This window comes from Remersonia thermophila, chromosome 2 (assembly GCF_042764415.1).
Source record: "Remersonia thermophila strain ATCC 22073 chromosome 2, whole genome shotgun sequence".
Taxonomy (NCBI): Eukaryota; Fungi; Ascomycota; class Sordariomycetes; order Sordariales; family Chaetomiaceae; genus Remersonia; species Remersonia thermophila.
Window position 1 is genome coordinate 3925099 of NC_092218.1, and position 23037 is coordinate 3948135.

The 23037-nt window shown below is 64.9% G+C and overlaps 6 protein-coding genes across 6 annotated transcripts; 2 read left to right on the forward strand and 4 right to left on the reverse strand.

Annotated features, from left to right (window-relative positions):
* Positions 1 to 848: 848 nt before the first annotated feature.
* Positions 849 to 3159, reverse strand: VTJ83DRAFT_2539 (uncharacterized protein; the record flags this gene model as incomplete). Its single annotated transcript, XM_071008820.1, has 3 exons — positions 849 to 1761; positions 1902 to 2648; positions 2708 to 3159. 3 exons carry the CDS (start codon positions 3157 to 3159, stop codon positions 849 to 851), a joined length of 2112 nt encoding a protein of 703 aa, XP_070869079.1.
* A 1352-nt stretch (positions 3160 to 4511) lies between these two features.
* Positions 4512 to 5388, forward strand: VTJ83DRAFT_2540 (uncharacterized protein; the record flags this gene model as incomplete). Its single annotated transcript, XM_071008822.1, has 2 exons — positions 4512 to 4599; positions 4706 to 5388. 2 exons carry the CDS (start codon positions 4512 to 4514, stop codon positions 5386 to 5388), a joined length of 771 nt encoding a protein of 256 aa, XP_070869080.1.
* Positions 5389 to 5958: 570 nt separating this feature from the next.
* Positions 5959 to 8108, reverse strand: VTJ83DRAFT_2541 (uncharacterized protein; the record flags this gene model as incomplete). Its single annotated transcript, XM_071008823.1, has 2 exons — positions 5959 to 7805; positions 7889 to 8108. The coding sequence occupies 2 exons, from the start codon at positions 8106 to 8108 to the stop codon at positions 5959 to 5961; spliced, it is 2067 nt and encodes a 688-aa protein (XP_070869081.1).
* Positions 8109 to 9707: 1599 nt separating this feature from the next.
* On the reverse strand, positions 9708 to 13478 carry VTJ83DRAFT_2542 (uncharacterized protein; the record flags this gene model as incomplete). The annotated part of the gene is made up of 1 exon (XM_071008824.1): positions 9708 to 13478. The coding sequence occupies one exon, from the start codon at positions 13476 to 13478 to the stop codon at positions 9708 to 9710; it is 3771 nt and encodes a 1256-aa protein (XP_070869082.1).
* Positions 13479 to 14600: 1122 nt separating this feature from the next.
* Positions 14601 to 15550, forward strand: VTJ83DRAFT_2543 (uncharacterized protein; the record flags this gene model as incomplete). Its single annotated transcript, XM_071008825.1, has 2 exons — positions 14601 to 15228; positions 15303 to 15550. The coding sequence occupies 2 exons, from the start codon at positions 14601 to 14603 to the stop codon at positions 15548 to 15550; spliced, it is 876 nt and encodes a 291-aa protein (XP_070869083.1).
* A 1265-nt stretch (positions 15551 to 16815) lies between these two features.
* On the reverse strand, positions 16816 to 22345 carry VTJ83DRAFT_2544 (uncharacterized protein; the record flags this gene model as incomplete). Its single annotated transcript, XM_071008826.1, has 4 exons — positions 16816 to 16881; positions 17008 to 21386; positions 21452 to 22084; positions 22162 to 22345. 4 exons carry the CDS (start codon positions 22343 to 22345, stop codon positions 16816 to 16818), a joined length of 5262 nt encoding a protein of 1753 aa, XP_070869084.1.
* Between the last annotated feature and the right edge of the window lie 692 nt (positions 22346 to 23037).

The window sequence follows — 23037 nt, forward strand, 5'->3', positions numbered from 1 at the left end:
TCTGGACCCCGAAGAGGCCCGTGGCTTGGATGTGACGTACAGCGGTGATCTGTTTCACTTGGGTCCCCGTCTGCAAAAGGCCCTTATGTAATACAGTGTATAGTAGCTACCCCTGAACTCACGACACCGCTCGTGTTGCATAGTTAGTACACACCCTCTCCCTCTGCTTCTCTTCCTGTCTCTCTCCCTGTCTCTCTTCCTCTGAGGCAATCGACAGCCAAGCCGCCAACACACGCCCCGGCCGGATGGTCGGCGGTATATCAGGGGACGAGCCGGCAGCGGGATGAAGGGGAGGGAGGGCACACACGTCCGCTGCGGGACTCAGAGGTAGTTCATGTGACGGAGAGATGCATCTTGCTCTAGCTTCCCTCCTCTCACGGAATGCGAACCTCACCTACACACAAACGCCCGGGGGCTGATGATCAAAAAAAAGTCCAATGGCTTTCCTTTCTTTTCTATCCATTCTCTCTCGCTCTCTCTCTTCTTTCTGGCCAGCTCCATGGGTTGCTGAACCGCCAAAGCCATGCAAAAAGGAAGCCAGCCGCTTGCATCAAGAAAGTGGCTAGGGAGGTAGGGGTACCATCAGTAGGTGGTCACACCCATGACAACGCTCGCCCATCTGTAAACAACACCACCGCTCTATCTGCCCCCTGCTCTAAGAAACACCACCCGGTAACACCTCTCCTAACCCGCCGTCCCCTCACTCCAAAAAAAGACGAATATATATGTAAAAAAAAAAGCTTCCCCCTCCCCTCAAGAGAAAAAAGAAACTCGGCAGAAAAGAAGAGTGGTAAAAAAATACAATACATCAAGAAACGAAAAGAAGCAAAAAAAAAAAAAAAAGGCCATCACCTAGGAGGATTCGGCAGCGGCCTAGGCCCCACAATCTGCCTCCTCCCCGCGGCGCTGACCCCCGTCCCGATGCCCTGGGCGCCTTTGTTCTGGCTATCCCCCCCGGTATACCCGGCCCACTGGCTCACGTCCCACCTCCCGCCGATGCCCCCTCCGATGCCGTCCACGCCGTGGCCGAGACCTTGCGCGTCGCCGTTCTCGGAGCGGCGGGAGGTCATCTCGCGCTGCGCCTCTTCCCACTCGCGCTGGCGCTGGCGCTCGAGCTCCATCTCGCGCTCGAGGAGCGACGACTTGCCGCCCCGCGGGTAAAAGGTGGTCGGGGCGCGGACGGGCGGGGACTTTTTGGAGAAGAGCGGAGCGGTGCGGCGCGGGGTGGCGGCGGCGGCCGAAGAGGAGGCAGAGGCGGTGCTGGGATCGGGGGTGGTGGCGCGGGGAGCGGGTTCGTCGTCCATCATGAGCTCGCGCGCCAAGGTCGGCTTGGGGCGGGCGTCTTGGGGCGGCTCGTCGAGGGCCGGGGGTTGCGGCGAGGGGACGCGTGCCGGGAAGGGCGACGTCGAACGCTGCTGTTGCGGGCGCGGAGAGGCGTAGGCGGCCGGGTTGGGCAGCGGGCGCGAGCCGCCCGTGTGCTCGGCGCGGAGCGCCTGGGCGGGCTGCTGCGCCTCGGCCGGGTCCGGCAGGGGGCGGCTGCCCGTGTGCTGCGCCCGCAGGGGGAGGGTGGGCGGTAGGTCGCGAGGGTCGCCGGTCCGGTGCGTCTTGAGCATCGGGGACGGGGCGAGGGCGGTGGGATCCGGCAGGGGCCGCGGCGACGAAAGAGGCAGCGGCAGCTCCTCTTCGTCGTGCTGGTCGAGCTCCTGCTGGTGGCGGTGGTGGCCGTAGGGGGCGGCGGTGAAGTTGCGCTCGTCGCGAACGCTCCACGAGTCCTGCCGGGAGACGGTCGGCTCCGAGGAGCCGCCTGGGCGGCGGCGCGGGGCCGGGAGCGGGAGCGGGCCTTTTTGGCGTCGGCGGCGGCGCCCGGGCGCAGGGAGCGGGCCTGCCGCTCGCGCTCGTACTCGGCCTCGCGCTGGCGGGCGAGCTCGAGCTCCTTTTCGAGCTGGCGGATGCGCTCGCGGTCCGAGATGGCGCTCTCCTCTTCGGCGCGGTGCTGGCTGAGGTACTGGCCGCGCAGCTGCGGGGTGCCGCTCCTCGGGGTGCGGGCGCGCTGGCGCTCGCGCTCGGCCTGGAGGCGGGCCTCGGCCTCCTCCTCCTCCCTCCGGCGGCGCTCCTCGGTCAGCCTCCACTGGCGCTCCTCCTCCTCCCAGCGGCGCTTCTCCTCCTCGAGGCGGCGGCGCTCCTCCTCCCGGCGGCGCTCCTCCTCGCGGCGGGCGCGCTCCTCCTCTTGCTCCTGCTCCTTGCGGCGGCGCTCCTCCTCCTCCTGCTGCTGCTGGCGCTGGCGCTCGGCCTCGGCCTGCTGCTCGCGGCGGCGCTTCTCCTTTTCGGCGGCGTTGGGCACGTAGGGGCCGGGGCTGGTGATCTGGCGGCGGCCGCCAAAGGCGATGCCGAGGTTCCCCTGGCTGGCGCCGCCCATGTAGCCGTACTGGGCGATGTTCCAGGCCGGGGCGGTGACGACCTCTTGCTCGCGCTTGCTCCAGCTGCTGACGGGGGGCGGGCTCGAGGGGGGGGGAGGGGACGACTTGGCGGGGCTCCAGCGGCCCGATCCCGAGTCGCCCGTCTTTGCGGGGCGCAGGGCGGAGCGGGCGGTGGCCGAGGAGGCGTTGCTGCTGGCGTTGGAGACGCCGCGGCCGCGCAGGGCGGTCGGGCTGGTGGCGGTGGCGGCGGCGGCGGCGGCGGCGGACTGAGGGTGGCGGGGCCGGTGGACTGGGGGCTGACGACGGCGGCCTTGCTGCGGGGGCCGATGACGTTGGGGAAGGCGGAGGGGTTGAGGGCGTTGGCGGCGCGGCTGAAGGCGCCGAGGCACTGGAGGACCTGGGCGGGGTCCTTGTGCTCGTAGAGGTCGACGGTCAGGAATATGTCGTGCTGCTGGAGGTCGAGGGGCGGGCGCTGGCAGGCTCGCAGGAAGTGCGAGATGTTTTCCATCTGGACGAAGGGCATGGGAGACTTTTTAAACTTGACGCCGGGAGGGCCGACGGCGAGGTTGACAAGCCTGCACAGGGCGACGCCGTCCTTGAGGGCGTCGAGGAGGTCGCCGGGGGCCAGCTTCTCGCCGAGGGCCTGCTCGATCCATTGTCGCGCTTCGTTGGCGGCGGCGGGGGTGTACTTGTCAAGGCGCAGCTTGCGCAGGTCCTTGTCGAGGGAGGTGACGGAGGCCATGGCTGGCGAAGGCGAGGCGAGACGAGACGAGACGAGATGGATGTGAGGAAAAAAAAGAAGTAGGGAAACAAGGTGGGTTATTGTGGTGGCGTGGTAGTGGTGGTAGTGGAGGTAGTGGTGGTGGTGGCGGTGCGGATGGACGACTGTGCTAGTACGACGGCGGCGTGCTGACGACGTGTTGGAGATGGAGGGAGCATCGTCACCGGCGCATCCGGGGATCCGTTGGAGAGGGAGATGCAAGACGGTGGGACACACGAGCGACGAACGGGTTGGCTGTCTGACGTCGGCTTGGCGGCTTTTGACGGAGAGAGAGAGGGAGGCAAACCGACACGAAGAAAGAGGCAAAGAAAAAGGGTTGTCTAGAGAGAGGCAAAGGCCAAGAGGAAGAAGAAAGGAGGCGAAGGAGAAGGAGGAGAAGGAGAAGGAGGATGATGAGGCATCATTCCAAGGCCCTGGCCCTGGCCCTTGCTGGCTGGTTGGAATGAAATGGCAGACAGTAACTAACTACCGCAACAGCCACTCTGGTCCCAAACGGGTCGGGTCAGTCAAATCAGGCCAGGTTCAGGTTCAGGCTCAGGCTCAGGCTCAGGCTCAGGCTCAGGCCAAGGCTTAGGTCGACGTCTCCATTTTCCAGAAGCGCCGAACCCTGGTTCACGGTTATTTGAAGCAGAGAAGAAGAGAGAATGAAGGGAACATGGAATGCAATCGTGAATGACACCCCGCGCGCCCTTGCCTGGGTCCCGTCCTTGGCATGTGGGGCGGCCCTCCCCACCCTCGGCGCCTCAGCCACACGTTTCTTACCTGACGGTATGGCATCGTTACGCAGCCAATCCCTTGGCGGGTTTAGCCCCGTATTCTTCAGGAGGCTGGTGTTGCATTGCACTTTGCATCGTTTCGTGGCGCGAGCTTTTCATTTTCAGCGGCGAGACGCTCGAGATGCGGGTCCCCCCTCCCCCTCCGGCCCCCCCCCCCCTGCCCCTCTTCCGATTTCATGTCTTGGCGACGACGTCACTTTTGTTCCTTTTTTTTTTCCTTTTTTATTTTTGGCCTTTGCTTCTACATACGGAGAACGAACGAACGAATTACATAACCACTGCACTATTATACTATAGTATACACGGTGCAGGGAAGCCAAGGTCAAGTGGTCATTGCACAAGTCTTCGCTTGGCCTCCCAAAGAAGACAAAACAAAACAAAACAGGACAAACAAACACAAACCACGGGCCAAATCTCATCATCGCCAAAAGAACATTGCAGAGACTGTCAACCGGTCCCCTCGTCGTCACCGCACCCGACGACGACCCCTCCTTTGTCGTCATCGTCATCGCCATCGCCGTCACACCCACCGTCGCCATGTCCCCGCTCCCCTTCTCCCCCTTGTTGCGCGCCTGGTATAAGTGGAAGATGCTCCGCCTCCCCTGGCGCCGCAAGTTCCTGATCGGTAATACCTGATCCAACCCCCTTTTTTTGCTCTGCCAAAGAAAAAGAAATACCCGCTCATACCTTTCCCCCCCCCCCCCCTTTTTTTTTTTCTTGCACCTCCACAGGCTTCGACCTCAACGGAAACACCTACTGGGAATTCCTCGACCGCGGCGCCCCCCGCCCTCCACCCCCCGGCCAGGCCACCTCTTCCTCGTCTCCGCCCTCCCGAACCCGTCCCACCCCGATCGCCCTCCGCTGGCGCCGCATCGTCCACTACCCGCGCGGCACCCACCACGGCGACGTCGCCGTGCCTCCCGCCTGGCACCAATGGCTGCGGCACACCCGGGCCGACCCGCCGTCGATCGAGGAGCAGCGCGCCGAGGTCGCCCGCCAGGCGAGGATCAAGCTGCTGGCGGCCGAGGCGGACCGGCGGTGGGAGGCCAAGCCCAAGGTCATGGAGGATGGCCTGCCAGCAGCCGCCGCCGCGAGGCTGCGAGGAGCCGGGGCTGCTGTCGGTCGTGATGCGAAGGCTCCAGGGCTAGGCCAAGGCCAAGGCCAAGGCCAAGAGCAAGGGCAAGAGACGGCAGCAGAGGCTTCTTCTTCTACTACTTCTTCTTCCGCCGCAGAGAAACCAGCAGAGAAGGACAAGGACGGCAAGGCCATGCGAGAAGAAACGTGGAAGCGCATGCAAGCGCAAGAGAAAGAGACGGCAGGGCAGCCGAGCCCGTGGCACGAGCAGGCTCGGCGCGGGCCCGGCGAGGCGTGGCAACCCCAGGCCTGGGAGCCCCAGGCCAAGGCGAAGAGGTGATGCGGCATGGATAGGCAAGCGCCGAATGGGACGAGCCAGGTTAGGTATAGCTACGTATCTATAAAGGAAAAAGACCTCAAGAGACCGCTTCCAAAGAAACCTAGCATCCCCGATTCGACGCCCGGTGAAAGAAACACCAGGGCTCGTTCATCCCTCCATCTATGTGTATCAAGTCCTCATCATGGCCGACCCGTCTGACCGAGCAAAAAGCAGACCATCAATGGGTATCGGTTTAATAAAAACAGAAAAAAAAAGGGGGGAACAGCAATACTTCATGACATACCACCGAATCCCAACCGATTCCAGTGAACCCCCAGGCCCCAGCCCACCCTATGTATAGTAGCTCTCATCCATCGTCCCACACCCCGAGAACAACCAACTTTCTTTGGCGTTACATACCTTGGCCGAGCCTATCACGGACAAAGTTCTCTTCCACCACCACAGGCAAATCAGGTCCCAATCCTTCCGAGAAGAGCCAAAAACGCCACCGCTTCCACCGGCCCAAGCCGCAAAACAAACAGACGCCAGCAAAGCCAACAAAAAAAAAAAAAAATACAAGACGAGAAAAGGCTACGGCTCGCTCTCCCGACGCAGCACGTCCACCCAGGCCCGCAGATTCCGCGCCGACCTCGCCAGCGCCTCCCTCGCCACCCTCTCGCGCGCGTCCTCTTCTCCGCCTCCGCTGCTGCCTCCGCCTCTCCCGCCCGCCGCCCTCTTCCGGATCTTGTCCTCACGCGCCTGGATCCCGCGCTCCACCGCCCGCCGCAGCGCGTCCGAGTACCCCAGCTCGGCGCGCAGGTACACGAGCCACGCCATGCTCTCGAGCGCGAGCGCGAGCCGGGCGTTGTCCTCGGCCGTGACCCGCGCCGCCGCGAACGGCAGGAAGCACTCCTGCAGCGCCAGCGGCGTGACGCCCAGGGCCGACGCCCCGAGGCCGTCCGGGTCGACGTCGGCCGGGTCGGGGCGAAAGGATCCGGCCGCAGCAGAAACGGTGTTCTCGCGGGCCCGGGTCCGCGTCTGGGTCTGGGTCTTGGTCTGGGTCCGGGTCCGGGTCCGGCCGGCGGTAGGCGGGAGCAGGGAGTCGGCCAGGACGCGCAGAAAGGTGATCTGCACGTCGTCCGGGAGGACGTGGGCGTTGTGGTGGTGATGGTGGTGGGATGCGACCAGAGCGCGGTAGGCCGGCAGGGGCAGGGCGCGCACGCGGTCGGCAAAGGCCTCGTAGAGCTCCTCGACCGGCGCGATCGGGCTGCCGTGGGCCGCGGGGAGGTAGAAGGAAACGTTGGACAGGAGGCGGAAGAGGCGGAGGCGGAGGGGGATGGTGGATGCGACGTCGTCGGGAAGGGAAACGGTGCTTGTTGTTGTTGTTGTTGTTACTGTTACAGCTGCCGCCTTGGGTTTCCTCCCTGGCCTGCCACGCCTTTGCTGGGGCGGTGATGGCGTTGTTGCTGTTGCTGCCGCCGCCGACGGAAGCGATGCCGCGCCGTCCCCCTCCTCTTTCGCATCGTCCTCCGACCAGACGTCCTCGTCGTCATCCAGGTAGTCGCCGAACCGGTCCTTCTCCAGATCCACCAGCGGCAGATCGTCCTCCCGCTTCCTCTTCCCCCGCGTCCGCCTCGTCTCGTTCTCAAACACCTCGCGGTACAGCGCCCTGTCCGAGGCCTGGTTCTCGGGGTCCAAAAACGCAAGCAAGGCCCGCATCACCTCCTTGAGCACCGGCCGGCCGTCCCGCCTCAGATCCTCCAGGTACCGCGCGACGAGGCTCTCCCGCAGCATCGGGTACGATGACGAGGAGGAGGAGGAGGAGGAGGAGGCCGCCTGGTCCCTGGCCAGCCGCTCATCGAGATCCGCCTCGAGCACCCCGACCATCAGGTCCAGCCAGACGCGCCAGTGGCGCCAGCGGTGCGGGTGCTCGGCAGCGCAGCGGAACGCCCACCCCAGCACGCTCCAAAAGTCGCGCCCCCGCCGGAAGACGAGCTGGTCGCGGGCGAACCTGCTCGCCGGGGCGTCGTCGCTATCCTCGCCCCCGCCGCCGCCCAACCCGCTGCCAAACCCGCCGCCCAACCCGCCGCCGCCGCTTCGCGTGGAGCGGGCGCCGCCGCCGCCGCCGAGCCCGCCGGCGCGGGCCGAAAACGAAAAGGCGGCGCCGAGGTTGGCGTGGACGGGGCCGACGGTGCCGACGAGGCCGCGCAGGTAGGCGAGGGCGTGGGCGGCGGTGTGCAGGTCGGCGGCGTCCGGGGCCAGGCTGGTGAAGGAGGGGTGGATGGCGAGGGTGGCGACGAGGGCGAGCTGGCCGGGCGGGGGGACGAGGGCGGGCTGGAGCTTGCGGGGCCGGCGCTTGGGCCGGGTCGCGAGGGCGGCGGGATCGGGGCGGAGGCCGTCGCCGAGGAAGCCCGAGAGCATCTGGATGGCGTCCGAGTCTGCGGGCGCGCCAACGTCAGCGGGGATGGATGCACGGGTCGGGTCCGGGGGGGGGGGGGGGGGGGGGGGAAAAGAGACGCACAAAGCTTCTCTTCCAGGAGGATCTGGCAGTGGGACCTCAGCTCGCGGGGGAGCGGCCGGGCGTCTCGGCCGACGGGGTCGGGGATGTCGGGAGGGGGGTCGTCGACGGGGCTGCTCATGGCCGTGTCGTCGGCGGCGTTGGAGGGCGAGCCCCGGGCGGTGCAGAGGGAGGCCGGGGTGGACCGGAGGGTCGGGGAGGTGGCGGGCGATGCCGGGTCCATGCTGACGGCCCGCGGATGCGCTCGCGCGGGGGGACGATGCGATGGCGTGGCCGAGGCGTGCAGGCGTGGCGATTGCAAGGTCGAAGCGGCGGGCCAGCGTGGGACGAGGGGAGGGTTTCGAGTTACGGGGGTTGCGGTGCGTCGTGAAGAGAAAGGAAGTGCGCCGCCAGTCGCCGTCAGTCGCCGTCAGTCGCCGTCAGTCGCCGCCAGTCGCCGCCAGTCGCCGTCCGTCCGCTCGCCGCTGCGACGCCAAAACGACGCGCCGTCACGCGATGAAGTGGGGGGTGGATTTTCAGGCGTCGAGGCTTGCCGTGGGCTCTAATTACACGCTAAACGCTAGCAGCGTTTAGCGACCGTTCAGGCGTGGAGCCCTGCGGCAGTTCAGACGAGGCCCCCATTCCAGTGCAACTACTGCGCACACAGTATTAACTAGTCAGCTACTCGGTCGAGGATCCGCTGGAACCAGAACCTGGGTCCACGAGGATCCACTTTCACTCCTAACCCTGACACGCACAAGCGCCTCTCTCTCCGCTGACGTGCGCCAAGATTACAGACTGCGTATAAGTACAATATGTACACCATACTACAGACATGGTACCCAATTATAGGAGGCCCCGTTCTGGGAGCCTCTCGAGCGAGGTCCTGGGGACCGAGAGCCCTTGGACGGAGGTGCAACAGGACACCTCGGGTCGGCTGCAACGGAGCACCTCAAGCGAGCTGCCGACCGGCCGGCTCCAACGCTCAGATAGCGGTAGGTTCTGCTTGGGTGTACTGTGTAGTGTATTCGTCGGCGGCGGAGGTTGGACCGCCTCATGCATGGGGATGGACGCCAGCCGTCGGGTCCTCGCGTTCCCCAGGACCTATTACCACTTGGAAGGCTTATTACCGCAACCCAAGGATTGATGCCGACAATGATTTTCTTTTTTTTTTTTTTCTTTTTTGTTCACTGGGATACACTAGCACGGCTACCCAACCCCCCTTTTCTTTGTGAACCAGCGCAACATAAACAGTCCCAACTGGGGCAACCTCCCATCCATCCTAATTCCTCCCAATTCCTCCTCTTCACTCCAGCCATGAACCAGTCCAGCGAGCCAAGCACAAAAAGTCTCAGGTATCCTACAGGTATCCTATCGGTATTGTTAGGGTAGAACAAAGAACAAAAAAAAATGCGTTTCGCAGAGATCCATGATGACATCCAGCTCCGATCCATCCATCCATCCATCCATCCATCCATCCATCCATCCATGCCATCATTCCTATGCACAACGAATCCTGTTCCGACTCCTGTCCCGGACCCCGTCCGTCCATCCGTCCGTCTATCCCAGAAAATGAACTTTTTTTTTTCCCCACGACTACCTACCCTATGCACCCCCCCCCCCCCTCCTCTCCCTCCCTCCACTCCAAAAAACACCGTTGATGCATATACACAAGAACAACAAAAGAGTATCATACATAACCCCCCCCCTTGCTTCTCCATCCAAAGTTATTGTTAATTATCATCGTCGTCGTCGTCGTCGTCATCGTCATCGTCGTCAGCAGCAGCATCGTCCGCTGGCCTCCTCGCTCGGGTTCTCAGGATCCTCAAGACGCTCCTGACCATCACTTCCCGCCCACCCCCGTCCCCCAAGCCTTGGTGCTCGACGAAGGCCAGGCCCTCCAATCCCATTTCCCCGTAGCGCTGCCGCTGCCGCCGCCACCGCCGCCGCCGCCTCCGCCTGCCTGCCGCTGTTGCTGCTGCTGCTGGCGGAGGGCTTCCGTGACGGACACGGGTTCGCGCTGGTGCTTGGGGGCCCCCGGCACCGGGAAGAGGCGCGGGGAGGAGCAGTACGGGATCGTCGGCTTGGGTCTTGTCGAAGAAGAAGAAGAGGAAAAAGAAGCGGTGGGGGTGGATTTCTTGGCGGTGGTCTTTGTCAAGGTCGAAGAAGCGGCGTGGCCCGCGGCCTGCTTGCTCGGCGCCGAGGCCGGCGAGGAGTAGGCCTTGCGCGTCTCCTTGAGGATCTCCTTGAACTCGTTGTCGTCGTTGCAGATCTGGGCGCGGATGAAGCGCAGGTGGGCCGCCGGGTCGGCGGCCTCGGCCTGGCGCAGCGACTCCATGACGGGCACGCGCGGGGCGTACTCGATGCCGTCGAGCCGCGGGGCGCGGGCCGGGTCCGGCACGACGCTCTCGTCGAGGCGGGCGGCGTCGCCCAGGTCCAGCAGCGCCGCGATGTCGAGGCTCTCGCCCGGGGGGATCGGCGTCGGGTTGGACGGCGTGACGCAGTCCATGTCCACCTCCTTGCGCAGCACCGTGTCGATGTCGACGGCCGAGAAGAAGGCGCAGCTCTGCGGCAGGTCGTGGATGCCAATCTGCTGGGCAAACATGGCGCGCGTCCACAGGTTGGCGACCTGCAGGGCCATGGCGGCGCGGTAGCGGTCGCGGTCGCTCACCAGGTAGCGGATCTCGTCGTGGACCGTGATGGCCAGGCGCGCGTCGAGGTTGAAGCGGCGGATCAGGTAGTCCATGGCGACGATGAGCAGGTGCAGGTAGTCGACGCCGCTCGACTGGATGGCCCAGTTGATGCGCGACGTCAGGTAGCCGCCCTTGCTGATGTAGCGGCTGAGCAGCGCCTCGGTGATGCCGGCGCCGAGCACGGGGGTCCGGGGCCGCTCCTGCTCGGCAAACTCCTCGAGCTTGTTGAAGACGAACGACTCGGTGCCGCCGCGCCAAAACGGCCGCTTGTGCAGCGCCTTGCGGTTCGTCTTGGTGCCCTTGGTCGTGGCGTACAGGCGCGTCGCGATGGCCGCCGTCTCGGGCTCGCTGAGGCTGGGGTTGAACTGGCGCAGCAGCTGGCCCGCAAACTTGAGCCCCGCGCCGTAGATGCGCCCGTAGTTGAACACCTTGGCGTCGTTGCGCGTGATGCCCAGGATGGACGCGGTCCGGCTGTGCAGGTCCGTCCCCGCCGCCTTGGTGCCCTCGAGCGTCATGAAGCCGATGGCGTTGCCGCCGTGGATCCGGAACGTGGCGTCGCCCACCACCGACGCGATCCACAGCTCCTCCGAGTCCACGTCGGCCCCGACGAAGACGTACCCGGGCGGCGCCTTGACCATGGCCTTGAGCTCGGACCCGACGCGGTTCTTCTTGGCGTTGGACGCCGTCAGCCACGTGTTCTCGACGGCCCGGCGCGTGATGGTGCCCATGGGGATGATCTGCGGCAGGATGAAGCCGCGGCCGCGATGGCCATCGCCATCGCCATCGCCATCGCCATCGGGGGAAACGGTCGCCGCCGCCCGGGTCGGTTCCTCCTCGGCGCCCCCCTTCCCCGCGCCTCTCCTGGCGGCCGGTTCCGGCGGCAGGTCCTCCTCGTAGACGACGAGCTGCGACATGATCCTGTCGCGGGCGCTGATCCAGTAGGAGCACGAGGCGTTCATCTCGAGGGCCTCCTTGGCGTAGGGGTACTCGGACGACAGGGTGCCCTTTTCAAAGTAGGCCAGGTAGCTCTTGGCCATGGGGCTGACGCAGCGGGCCGAGGGCCCGTCCTTGTGCGGCAGCTTAAAGTAGACGTGGTCGCGGTCCTCCTTGAGGGCGGCGACCGTCTCGTCGGCAAAGTCGCAGGGGGTCATGAGGCGGTCCGTGTACTTTTGGGCCTCGGCGCGGGGCACGCGAAAGGTGAAGCCGTGCTTGTCGGACCAGAAGAGCGGGTACCCGTCCCAGGACAGGCGCAGCAGCAGCGGGGCGATGCGGGTGCGGACGCTGATGTTCATGGGCGAGCTGGCCGTGGGGAACAGGTCCTTGTACCACTTGGGCATGCCGGGCAGCTTCTGGCGGGCGGCCGGCCGCGGGGGATCGCCCTTGCGCTTGCCCTTGACCATCTTGATCTCCTGGCCGGACCAGTCGAGCTGCGACATCCAGGGGTCGCTCTGGTACTTGTCGGGCTGGTCCTTGATCTCGAGGGCCTTGCGGGCGAGGGCGACGAGGCGCTCCTGGACGGCGTCCGACAGGCGGCGGTACGTGGCCTCGGCGTTGGCGATGTAGGCGTCCCAGGAGCGGTCGACGGGCAGCACCAGGGACGACAGGTGGCGCAGGGCGGCGAAGCTCACGGGGTGGGGGCAGACGTGGAGGAAGTTGGGGAACACGATCTGGTAGACGCGGTGGGTGATGGCCACGTCGGCGGCGCAGTAGGTGAGCAGCTCGTCGAGCCGGGCGCGCACGCCCTCGCGGTCGAGCTCGCCAAAGGCGTCGCGAATCTCCTTGTCCATGGACACGTTGAGGTGGAACTTTGCGACGTCGCGGAGCGAGTTGATGGAGCTGCGCTCGACCCACAGCTCCTCCTCCTCGGCCGTGAAGGCGCCGTTGTTGAGCAGCTCGACGAGCTCGACGTTGCTCGACTCGCGCGCGATCTTGTCGCGCAGCTCGCGGTTCTTTTTGTGCTTCATCCACGTCGGGCGCTGCTGCGAGCACATGCCGTTGACGGCGACGTGCAGCGACATGGTGTCGAGGAAGCAGTTGCGCGTGTCGCGCAGGTCGTACTCCTCGAGGATGCGGGCGCGGTCGAAGCCGATGTTGTGGCCCACGACGACGCGGTCCGCGGTCGGGTCGCCCAGGGGCACCAGCTGCTGCTCCCGGTCCGTCTCGCCGAGCAGCCAGGGGGAGAGCCAGGCGTACCAGGCGTCGGGGGCGGCGGCGCACGCCATGACGGCGTACGGGCTCTCCTTCCACATGACCTCGGTGTCGAACACGAGCATGGGGCCCTCGGGCGCGGCGACGGGCTCGGCCCGGCCGTCGGGGTGGTACTTTGTCCAGCCGCTGCGGCGCACCCAGGAGCGGGGCTTGGGCAGCAGCGTGGACCGGGCCAGCTGCTTGGCGTGGGAGAGGAAAGGCTCGGCGACGTCGACGCCGAGGCGGTAAAAGTGCTCGTCGAGGGTCTGGCCGGCGAGGGGCGGCAGGCGGAAGGCCACGGGAGGCACCGTCTCGGTGTTTTTGCCGAGCAGGTCGTGGCGCCGGAGGTGGTCGCGCGCCAGCTCAACGAGCTCGGGAGACGGGGGGCAGAGGTTGCCCTGGGGGAAGAGCTGGTCGTAGATGGCGTCGCTCAGCTGCTGGACGCCGATCTCGTTGAAGCGGGGGTTGCACGGGAGGGCGAGAGACGACGAAGACTGCGGCTTGGCTTCGGCCTGCGGCTCCGGGCCGCCCGGAGACGAGACGGCCGTCGACTGCCATCGGCGCTGCGGGAGGGATGCGACGGAGGCCCGGGGAAGGGCGGCACGGCTCGGCCAGGAGCAGCGACGGCGTCCCGGGGTGCCTGCGGGAGCGGCGACGGCTCCCGAGAGACGGGCCAGGCACGCGGCCAGCGGGCCGTGTCGTCGTCGCGGGGCCCGGCGCAACGAGACGAGCATGCTGCGGCAGACGAGACCTGAGACGGGAGTCGTGATAAGACGAGATGGCCGTGCGCTCAAGTCATTCTGGCCCTGGGACTGGGATGCCGATCACCTGCGATGAGCCAGGGTGCGTTGTTTGCTTGGGAAGGATCCCGTCTGAAGTTTGTTTGTCTTTTTTGGTACGTTTTCCTTTCGGGATTTTTTTTTTCGGGGGGGAGAGGTTGTTCAAGCGTGTCCCGCTTTGGACGTTGTTGATGGCATCCGAGACATAAAATTGGCCTGCAGCTTTGGTGGGGCTAATGTGGGGCTGATGTGGCTGAGGTGGGCGACGTGATTGGTGGCGGCAGTTTCTGGAACTCCCATGCAACGGCGGACCCCACCCGAGCATCGGAAGCAAAGCATGGAACAACCAACAGGGCCAGCGCATGACGCCGTGCATGGCAACTGAGCAAATCGCCATGAATACATAAGGTACACAGTACACAGTACTACAAGCAGGCCCGCTACTCGATGGACCCAGCCCACCTAAGCCGCTCGGATTCCACCCAGCAGGCTGCTCAGAATACCCCCCAACACCGAGGCGGCAAGCAACCTGAGCTGACATATAGTACACCGTTGGGGGAGAGGGGGTATCTTGACGGCTTTGCTGGGAGTCTTGGTTTCAGCAACTCCTTCATTCCTGGCACCCTTCGCTGCGAGGCCTTTTCCGAGAGCCCGCTTGGGAGAGAAGGATGGCCTATCGCTTACCATGCCTATTGAAATAGGCCAGGCTTTCTTGAGGCCGTCTCTTTGTTAGCAAGGTACCTACACCAGGTTGTGCCGCTCCCTTTCCCCTGCTCCCATCGTATAATACAAAGCCAACCACGAAGCACCCGCCTTTCTTCGGCTTGCACCTTGCAGACTGACACCACGGCTGCCGCCACGGCTGGATCGGCCGTCGGCAACGTGGGAGCGGCGCCGGGCGCTGGACCCATGCTCGGCCTTGACCGGGGTCCCGCGGGAAGACCCACCGCCGCCGCCACGGGACCCGCTTTTCCCTGGTCGCCGGCCCGTCCGTTGCCTGGGCTTGGCGTCGGACTGCCTCAGCTTCTTGCCGTCCGCCCGCCGGCCGCCCTCAGCCAACCTTCCCCGCCTCTCTACATGGTCGGCCCAATCGTCCGTCCCGACCGTTGGAATCCAGCGCCAGCCGCTCCGAGCTCTCGCCAGCCTTCTCTTGCCACCCACCGCGAGCCGCAACCACCCCGGCCTGCCCCGCCCTCTCAACCTGCCACCGACCTCGACCTCGACCTCGACCTCCACCTCAACCTCAACCTCGACCTCGACCTCGATCTTGATCCTTTCCAACCTCGTCCCGCCGACCCAGCTTCTCGCCCACGGACTTCCGGCATCCCTCAAAGCCGTCGCAGTCGCCCTCGACCCTCCTCGGCCATGTCCTCGCCCAACGCCGGCCGCGGTTCCCGCGCCGCCAACCCCCGCGCCGGCCCGTCGCGCTCCGCCGCCAACCCGCTCTCGTCGAGCCCCGCGCCCCCCGCGACCCCGACGGCCACGGCGAAGCGCAAGCGCGAGGACGACGACAACGACGACGACCTGCCCGCCCTCGCCGGCGACAAGCTCGACGGCATCGAGGTCGTCGACCTCGTCGATAGGGACGAAGTGCCCGCCGAGCTGGCCGCCGAGCAGGAAGCTGGCAAGAACTACGTCCGGCTGAGCACCCTGGACTGCGTCATTTGCATGGATAACGTCAAGGACCTGACGGTGACGCACTGCGGTAGGTCCCTTTTTCGTTCCCTCTCTCGTTCCATCCCGTCGACGGACCATGCTAACGCAGCGCCTGCCCGCCAGGCCACCTCTTCTGCTCCGAATGCCTCCACTCGGCCCTCGAGATGGACCCGGCCCGTCGGATATGCCCCATTTGCAGGCAAAAGATCGATCGCATGGGGAATTCGGGCCGCTGGGGCCAGCGGCAAAAGGGGTTTTACCCGTTGGAGCTCAAGCTCAAGACCCGGCCGGCCAGACCCAATGAGCAACAGCAACAGCAGCAGCAGGAGCAGCAGGAGCAGCAGCAGGAGCAGCAGGAGCAGCAGCAGTAGCAGCAGCATGGGGCTGATTCTCCCGGGCTGCAAGAGCGTGTGAGGCATGCGGCCGACCGGACACGCACCCGGCCAGCCACCCGGCCGTCCGCCCGAGGTCGGACCAACCCAATCCAACCTGCCAGGGCGTGTCTAGCATCACCACGTACCCGGCCTTTCACGAAAACCCGCACGCTGGACCAACCGGTCGGTCTGGCGCCACACCCAACGATGGGGCAACCCCGACCAGGCTTGCGATCGCACGGTTGAGACCCCTTTCACACCCCCCATACGGCATCACATCACGGCCACCCCAAGGGAGTTTCCTTTCCCTTCCGGGTTGTGTGTGGGTGTACCCTTCCCCGCCGGCGGGAAGACGCAATCTTCTGTTTCTTGTTCTTTTTTTTTTTTTTTTTTCACTTAGCTAGGCAGTGTATGATGATGATGATGATGATGATGATGATAGGGCACGGCGGGGACAGGCGCAGGATGGAAACCATGGGGGACTCGGGACTTGGGCAGACCTCACGACCCAACGGACGACACTTGGAAGGCAGGATGTGTGGGGCGGATAGCTAAGGTATCTAATGAATGCATCGCGCGCGCGGGCACGGAACGTCAACGGCACGGCGTTGGGGGTTAGGGAGGGGGAGGGGGAAGGGGAGGGAGGGAAGGGGGGGGCTAAGCATTTGATTTTGTCTTTTTTTTTTTTCCTTCCCTTCTTTGATAAGCGTCTGTCAACCTCGGTGCATCTGGGATATGAGATCCGAAAGAAGAATATACCCCGCCTCACCGTGTTACGACTGGAGGCATGGCGTCTGGCGTTGATGGGTGGGAAGAAGGAAGGGATACAGGCATGGGGGAGAATACTCGAAGAATAGAAAGCACACATCAAAGCAGTCCAGTGGTCAATTCTGGAGCCATTTCCTACTCGCTCGCATCCGTGCATGCATGCTCCCAGCGTTGCGCCTGTACAATATTATAGTAACGTGCTGACCGTTCCGTTGACTCGCATCTCGTTCTGCTCCCGTCTGTCTGTTTCCATCCATCCACCCAAACATCCTAGGTAGGTAGCATAGATCCTTACCTTGAAGCTGACGCAGCTACCAAGCCTGCGAGGCTTTTGTTCCCATACAAACATTTCATTACGCAAAGATCCTTGTGGTTCTATTGTTGTACCCCCATCTCTCCTGACACACACACACTCCCTCTCTCTCACACACCGCCAGACAATCCTCCCCCATATCCCTCCCTTATCCAACCTCCCTCTCTCGCCTTCCCTTTCCTCAGTGAAAGAGCGTCGTCATGCCCGACGTCAGGGCCTCGGTGCCCAGGACTTGATCCGACTCGAACTGTTGCGCAGAATGGCTAGTTAGTACGGGTTTTTCATCATCATGTACGTTCCAGTGCCAGACCAAACCGAAACGTTTGTCAAACACAAGTCATGGAAGTGGATAAAAAAAAAAAAAAGAACGCACCTCCAAAAACCCCGTCGCCGTAATCAGCAACATAAACGCCTCCGTCAGCTCCTCGATCCTCTCCTCTAGCTGCGCCTGGGCCTCCTGGTCCCCTCCGCCGTGGACCACGCTCCTCCCTAGCCCGATCGCCGCCCCCATCGACGTCGTCGTCGCCGGCGGCGGCGGCGGCGGCGGCAGCACCCCGATCCCGGCGCTCTTCTTGAGCACGTGCACCACCAGCCCGCGGTGCTGCGTCAGGAACCGACGGCCCTGGAACACGTTGTGCTGGCCCCGCGCCAGCACCGCGGCCGCCACCACCCTCGCCAGCGCTGCGAGCAGCGCGTAGTGCCGCTCCATGGCGCGCACGTCGCGCGCGTCCACCTCGAGCTCCGGGTCCGCCGCGAACGCGCCCGACACCTCGATCGCCCGGAACAGGTTCGCCTGCACCACGTGCTTGGCGCCCTGCCGGGTCTGCGCGATCCGCAAGAGGAGCGCGAGCTTGGCCGTGAGGTACTGCTCCGCGGCCCGGGCCGCCGAGGCGTCGAGCGCGCCGAGAGCGGCGTCCGGCAGGGGCGGCGCCGAGGGGGACGTGGCCGCGACCACGGCGAGCCAGTCGGCCAGGATTGTCTTGAGCGAGTCCACCAGCACGCCGATGAAGTTGAGGCGGTTGAGGGCGTCGATGATGTGGGCCTCGTCGTCGGCGGCGGCGGCGGCGGGGACGGCGGCGCGGTGCGAGGTGTGGACGAGCGCCGAGAGCAGCACGGTGGCGGCCGTCTGGCAGGCCGTGTCGCTCCCGAGCGCGTCGTCGCAGATGACGTTGAGGAGGCGATCGCCGTGGATCTGGATGGCCTTGAGCGTCTTGACGCGGGCGGCGGCGAGGCCGCGGGTGCTGCGGCTCAGGCTGGCGGCCGCCACCGTGTCCTTGTCGACGACGGCCGTGAGGTAGCGGTAGCAGATGCCGTAGTAGAGGGCCCGCAGCTCGGCGCTGCCGGCCCACTTGCCGATGGAGCCGAGGCAGACCTGGAAGAGCTGGAACAGCTTGTCGCTGATCAGGTTGCCGACCGTGAACCGCTCCTTGTCCGTCGACGCGCTGGCGCCCGCGCCGTCCTGGTCGGAAAGGTCGAGCTTGAAGAGGAGCACCTTGGCCACCCGCGCGAGCTCAAACGCCTCGGCGGGGCTCAGGGTGCTGAAGGCCTCCAGGGTCGGCAGGATGGCCTGCAGCGCCTGCAGCAAGAAGGCCATCTTGGGCGTGCCCCGGAAGTCGTTGGCCTCGAACATGACCAGCAGCAGGTTCGCCCAGGCCCGGAGCAGGGTGAGCCGCGACGCGGCGAGCAGCCTCTGGCGGTTGGTGAAGGTGAGGAACTCGATGAGGATCGCCTCCTCCGTCTCGATGGCCTCCAGGTGCTGCTGCGGCGCGATCTGGAGCGTGTCGCGGAACTCGTTGCGCTTGAGGGCGATCGTCTCGCGCACCTTGTGGATGTCGTACTGCACGCCCGCGTCGGCGTGTTCCACGGCCGAAGGGCGGAGGTCGAGGTCCTTGTAAAAGACGAACTCGGGCGCGGGCACGTCCCAGTTGGCGTCGGGGTTCAAAAAGTCAAACAGGTCAAAGATGTTGGGGATGCCGAGCGGCTCTTCCTTGTCGACCCGGACCTGCCCGTTCAGCGCGTCAAAGATCTGGCGCTTGACCGAGGGGATGCGGTTCTGCGACACGCTGCACAGCTCCTTGCCGATGTACTCAAAGAGCATGGCGCGCGCCCCGAGGTAGTCGATGTAGGCCACCGAGGCGGGCGAGAGCAGGAAGTCGGGGCTGTTGGCCTGGACGCCGTCCCAGCGCAGGTCCGGCTGGATCTGCACCTCCTTGAGGAGCATGTGGAACAGGAAGTTGGTCGTCCTCAGCTCGTCCATGACAAGCACCCCGGACAGCGGGGACTTCCAGAGAACCTGCAAGATGCGCAGGACGCGGAACTTGAGGGCGACAAGGTAGCCGCGCATCCCCTTATCCTCCTCAAAGACCTGCAGCGTGATGGCGACGTTCAGCAGGCTGTGGAAGAGCGACTTTTGCGCATCGAAGACGCCGCCCGGCTCGATGGCGAGCCGGTTGATCTCGCAGCGGAAGCCGAGGAGGAGGTGCGCGATGGTGGGCTGGTCCGGCGTCGCCTTGAGGCAGGCGTACAGGAAGTCGAGGATGAACAGCTTGATGACGTAGTCCTCCGACTCGGCTTCGAGCACGGGATCCATGGTGGCCTCGAGGTTCGCCGCGAGCGATGCGGCGATCGCCAGGCCCTCGTCGTCCCTCTCGAGCTGCACGATGGCCTTGTTTCGGTGGCCGACGCGACCGGTATCGGGGTTCCACGCCGAAATGATGCGGGGGGACGTCGAGATCTTCTCGAGGAGCTTCAGGCAGGCCAGCGTCAGCTCGCCGTGGCCCAGGTTGCAGTACTTGCCCAGGTCGACCACGAGGCTCAGGTGGCTGAGGATGCCGTCCTCGAAGGAGGAGAGCGAGGCGTTGGCCACCGAGGGGCGCCGCTGTCCCGGCTCGAGAGACTGGATCAGGGGCCGCACGAGGTGCAGGTACGTCTCCTGGAGCTCCAACGCCTTGATCATGATCTGGACGGCGCGCAGGATGCCGAGCACGAGCGGCGACTCGGGAGACGCGGCGCCGAGCGCGGCGGGGTCCTGGTGGATCGTCCGGATGAGGGCCGTGACGACCTTGTCGTTGAACAGCCACTCCATGACGCGGGCGAAGGGGTGCAGGCGCACGTAGGCCGCGAGGTCGGTCGTCGGCATGGCCACGTCGATGGCGATGTTGCTCGCGTTGCCCAGGATGATCAGGTCCTCGTTGAACGTCGACAGGCAGGCCAGGGCAAACTCGAGGCAGCTCAGGCGGGTCGTCCGGAGCTGGGCGGGATCGGGGATGTCGAGCGACTTTTGCGAAAAGACGCGGAACACAAAGTCGACGTAGAGCTCGATGCCCGGGGTGCGCGTGCTGCCGCCGAGATCCTCGGGGAACGCGAGGCTGTCGTTCAGGCCCTCGTCGCCCTCGGGCGGGGCAAAGAGGGAGGTCAGCAGCTGGATGAAGGCGTTGGCGTCCTCGAAGCCGTTTCCGAGCTCGTTCAAGAGGCTCTCCATGTGGCCTTCGGGGGTCTGGGGCTGCCCAAAGAGCGCCCTCTGCTGGGTTCCCGAGGTCTGGAGCGTGTTGGTGGCCCACGCGTCGATGTAGCGCCACATGGCTTCGCTCTCGGCCGCCTGCTTCTTGGTCATGAGGGCCCGGAACACGTAAAAGACGCCCGCACGGAGGCGCGGCGGCAGGGGTCCGTCGATCAACCGAAACAGGGTGTCGACAACGTGCATGTCTTCGTCCACGATCATGCGCTGCCTGCAGACCTCGCTCTCGGCGGAAAGCTTGGCGATCAGGCGCAGGTAGCACTCCAGCATCAGGGCGGACTCGGGCTCCGCCTCGATCAGATCGACGCTGGGCCGGCTCGGGCGCTGGACGACGGAGTTTGACGGAGGCGGCGCGTGCTTCTCCCGTATCCGGTTCGTAAAGTACTCGAGCTCCTTGAAGATCTGAGACCACGTCAACGACTGGGTGCGCTTCATCTTTCCGGACGACGCCTGGTGGCCCTCGTCGAGGAGGAAGTTGTGGGCGGCCGTGGCGCACTCCTCGTTGTCGGTCAGACACTGCAGCATCTCGCAGAAGGCGCTGACGAGAGGGGTCGAGGCGCGCCTCGAGGCCCACTGGAGAAACCCGGCCAGGTTGCTGTCGGGATCCTCCCAGAAGGACATGGCGGCCTCGGGACGCCCCTCGTACGCGTACGAGATGATGACGAGGAAGCGCTCCAGGTCGAAATCTTGCTCGTGGGTCTGGCTGAGCTGGCGCTGCTCGTCCTCCTCGGCGCGAAGCCTGCGCAGCATGTCGGGGAGGTTGGAGATGGCCGCATCCACAAAGGCCTCGAGGTGCACAACCAGGCTCTGCTGGAGGAAATGGCTGAAGGGGAAAGGGTCCGAGGCCAGCGGGGGACACTTTCGAGGCAGCCACTGGCGCATGCCCAGGCGTGATGGGTCCTGCCACTCCTGGGCGCGGCAGTCGGCCGCGACCGACAGGATGAAGTCAAAGGCGCCCTCCTTGAGGGCCTCCATGAACTGGCGGTTCCTCTCCTCGTCCTCCTCGTCCAGGTTGATGCCCTGGAAGTCGTACGCCGTGTCGTCGATGTACCATCCGCTGTACTCGGCAATCCACCAGGCCCGGACGGCGGCGCCGAGGTACGGAAGCGTCCACTGGTCATCGTCGCTCGGCTTGCAGATGGCCTGGTGGAGCTGGCGCGATTGCTGGAGGTCGCCCAGGCCTTCCGGCGAGCCAAAGACCGTCACGTAGGCCGCCAGCACCGGGAAGAGATGAACTGGTTTAAAACACGTTAGCAGGCGAGCCCGCCCCAGCTGGAAAGAAGGGGGTCGCAGGACGTACCCAGAAAGTGATCGTACTTGTCGGTCTTCTTCAGCGACTTGAGGAACTCCCGGAAGTCGTTGACGGTGGCATGGCGCTTCTCCACGGCGGCGTGCAAGATGGCGGCCAGGCACTCGTGCTGCTCGAGGAGGCTGGATCGCGAAAAGTCCAGCGTCTCTTGGGTTTCCGGGGAGCGCACGAGGTTGGCCTGCTGCAGGAGGTTCCGGGCGGCCGCCTTGTCCGTGATGCTCTGCAGCATGGACCGCACGCTGGCGATGGCTTCGACGCATCTCGGGACGAACTTCTTCCTGGCGTCTCCGGTGCGCGGGGCGCCTGGGGCCGGGATTCCAAAGATCTTCTCGTCGACAATGGCGCCGAATGCGTCCTGCAGGCCCTCCTCCAGCTCCTCGTCCGCGGCGATCTCGAGGCACAGGCGCATGCAGTCGAGCAGAAACCGGCGTTCCTGGTGGAAGCGAATGATGGCGCATTCCCAGAGGGGGCGGCTTTGGGTCTCCACATCGCCCTCGGCGTCGCAATCGAGAAGGATGCGGGCGGCTTCGAGCTCGTCCAGATCGAGGTCGTCGGCGGTCTTCAGGCAGTCATTGACGAAGTCTTCGTTGACGGCGTACTGTTCGCCGTCGATCTTGACCTTGCCTAGACGTTGGCTCCCAGTCAGCATGCATGGGCCCGGCCATCCTGCGTGCGCGGCGGAAAGCTGGGCTCGTCCTCACCGGTCCCCAATTCCGTCCTGTGGGCCGAGTTCCGCGGGGGCTTGTCGATGAGCTTCTGGAAGGCGGGCGTCTGGGCCTCCAACAGCTGCTCCAGCACGGACAGGTTATTGTACCGATGCTGGCGGACAGCGACCAGCTCGGCGTGCAGGGCCTGGAGGGCCTCGAGAGGGCGGAGTTCAGACATGGTCGGCGGATCGAGAAGCGCGGCGCATTCTCCTTCCCGGGATGGCGGCAGTGGGTTTTTTTTGTTTTGTTTGTGGTCGCAATCAGGGATTCTGTTCGCCGTCGTGTCACTGCCGGGGGCGGGAAGATGGTCCTGGAGGGCGCAGACGGCGAAGTTGGCCCCGGACGTGGGTTCCGAGAGATGGGCGACGCGGATGGTCGATGCGAGGTGGAAGGTCTCAAAGCTGTCCCGCGCCAACCATGAGGTCGGGTTCCCAGTTCAGTGTAGGTCGTCAACAAAAGAATTGGGCGGTGAGGCGTTTCTGCCACTCCCTGCCGCGCTCCGCTGGAGCCAGCTTCCCCAGGGTGGGTCCGCCGCGGCGCGTGCTCCACGGGGCCGGAGGGTGCCTGAGCGCGTCCGGGGGCTGCTGAAGCAGGAGGTGGTCATAGCTCCCCGTCCTGCCTGCCTGGTGATCCCATCCATGGGAGAGAAGGAAGGACCTGAGGGCAGCGAGGAACGGGAGAGAGGTGCGCCTTCCCAGTTTTCAATTCGAGCAGATGGTAGCCTGGACCTGAAGAGCATTGTTCCTTCCATGAACCTCCAGCGGCAGTTTTGCTGGAAAGTAGCGAATTCCCTGCTCGCGTCCACGTCTTTGCCGTCCTTCACCACCCACGCCGACGCTCCCGTCAAGGCCTCCCTCCTTGCAAGCCTGC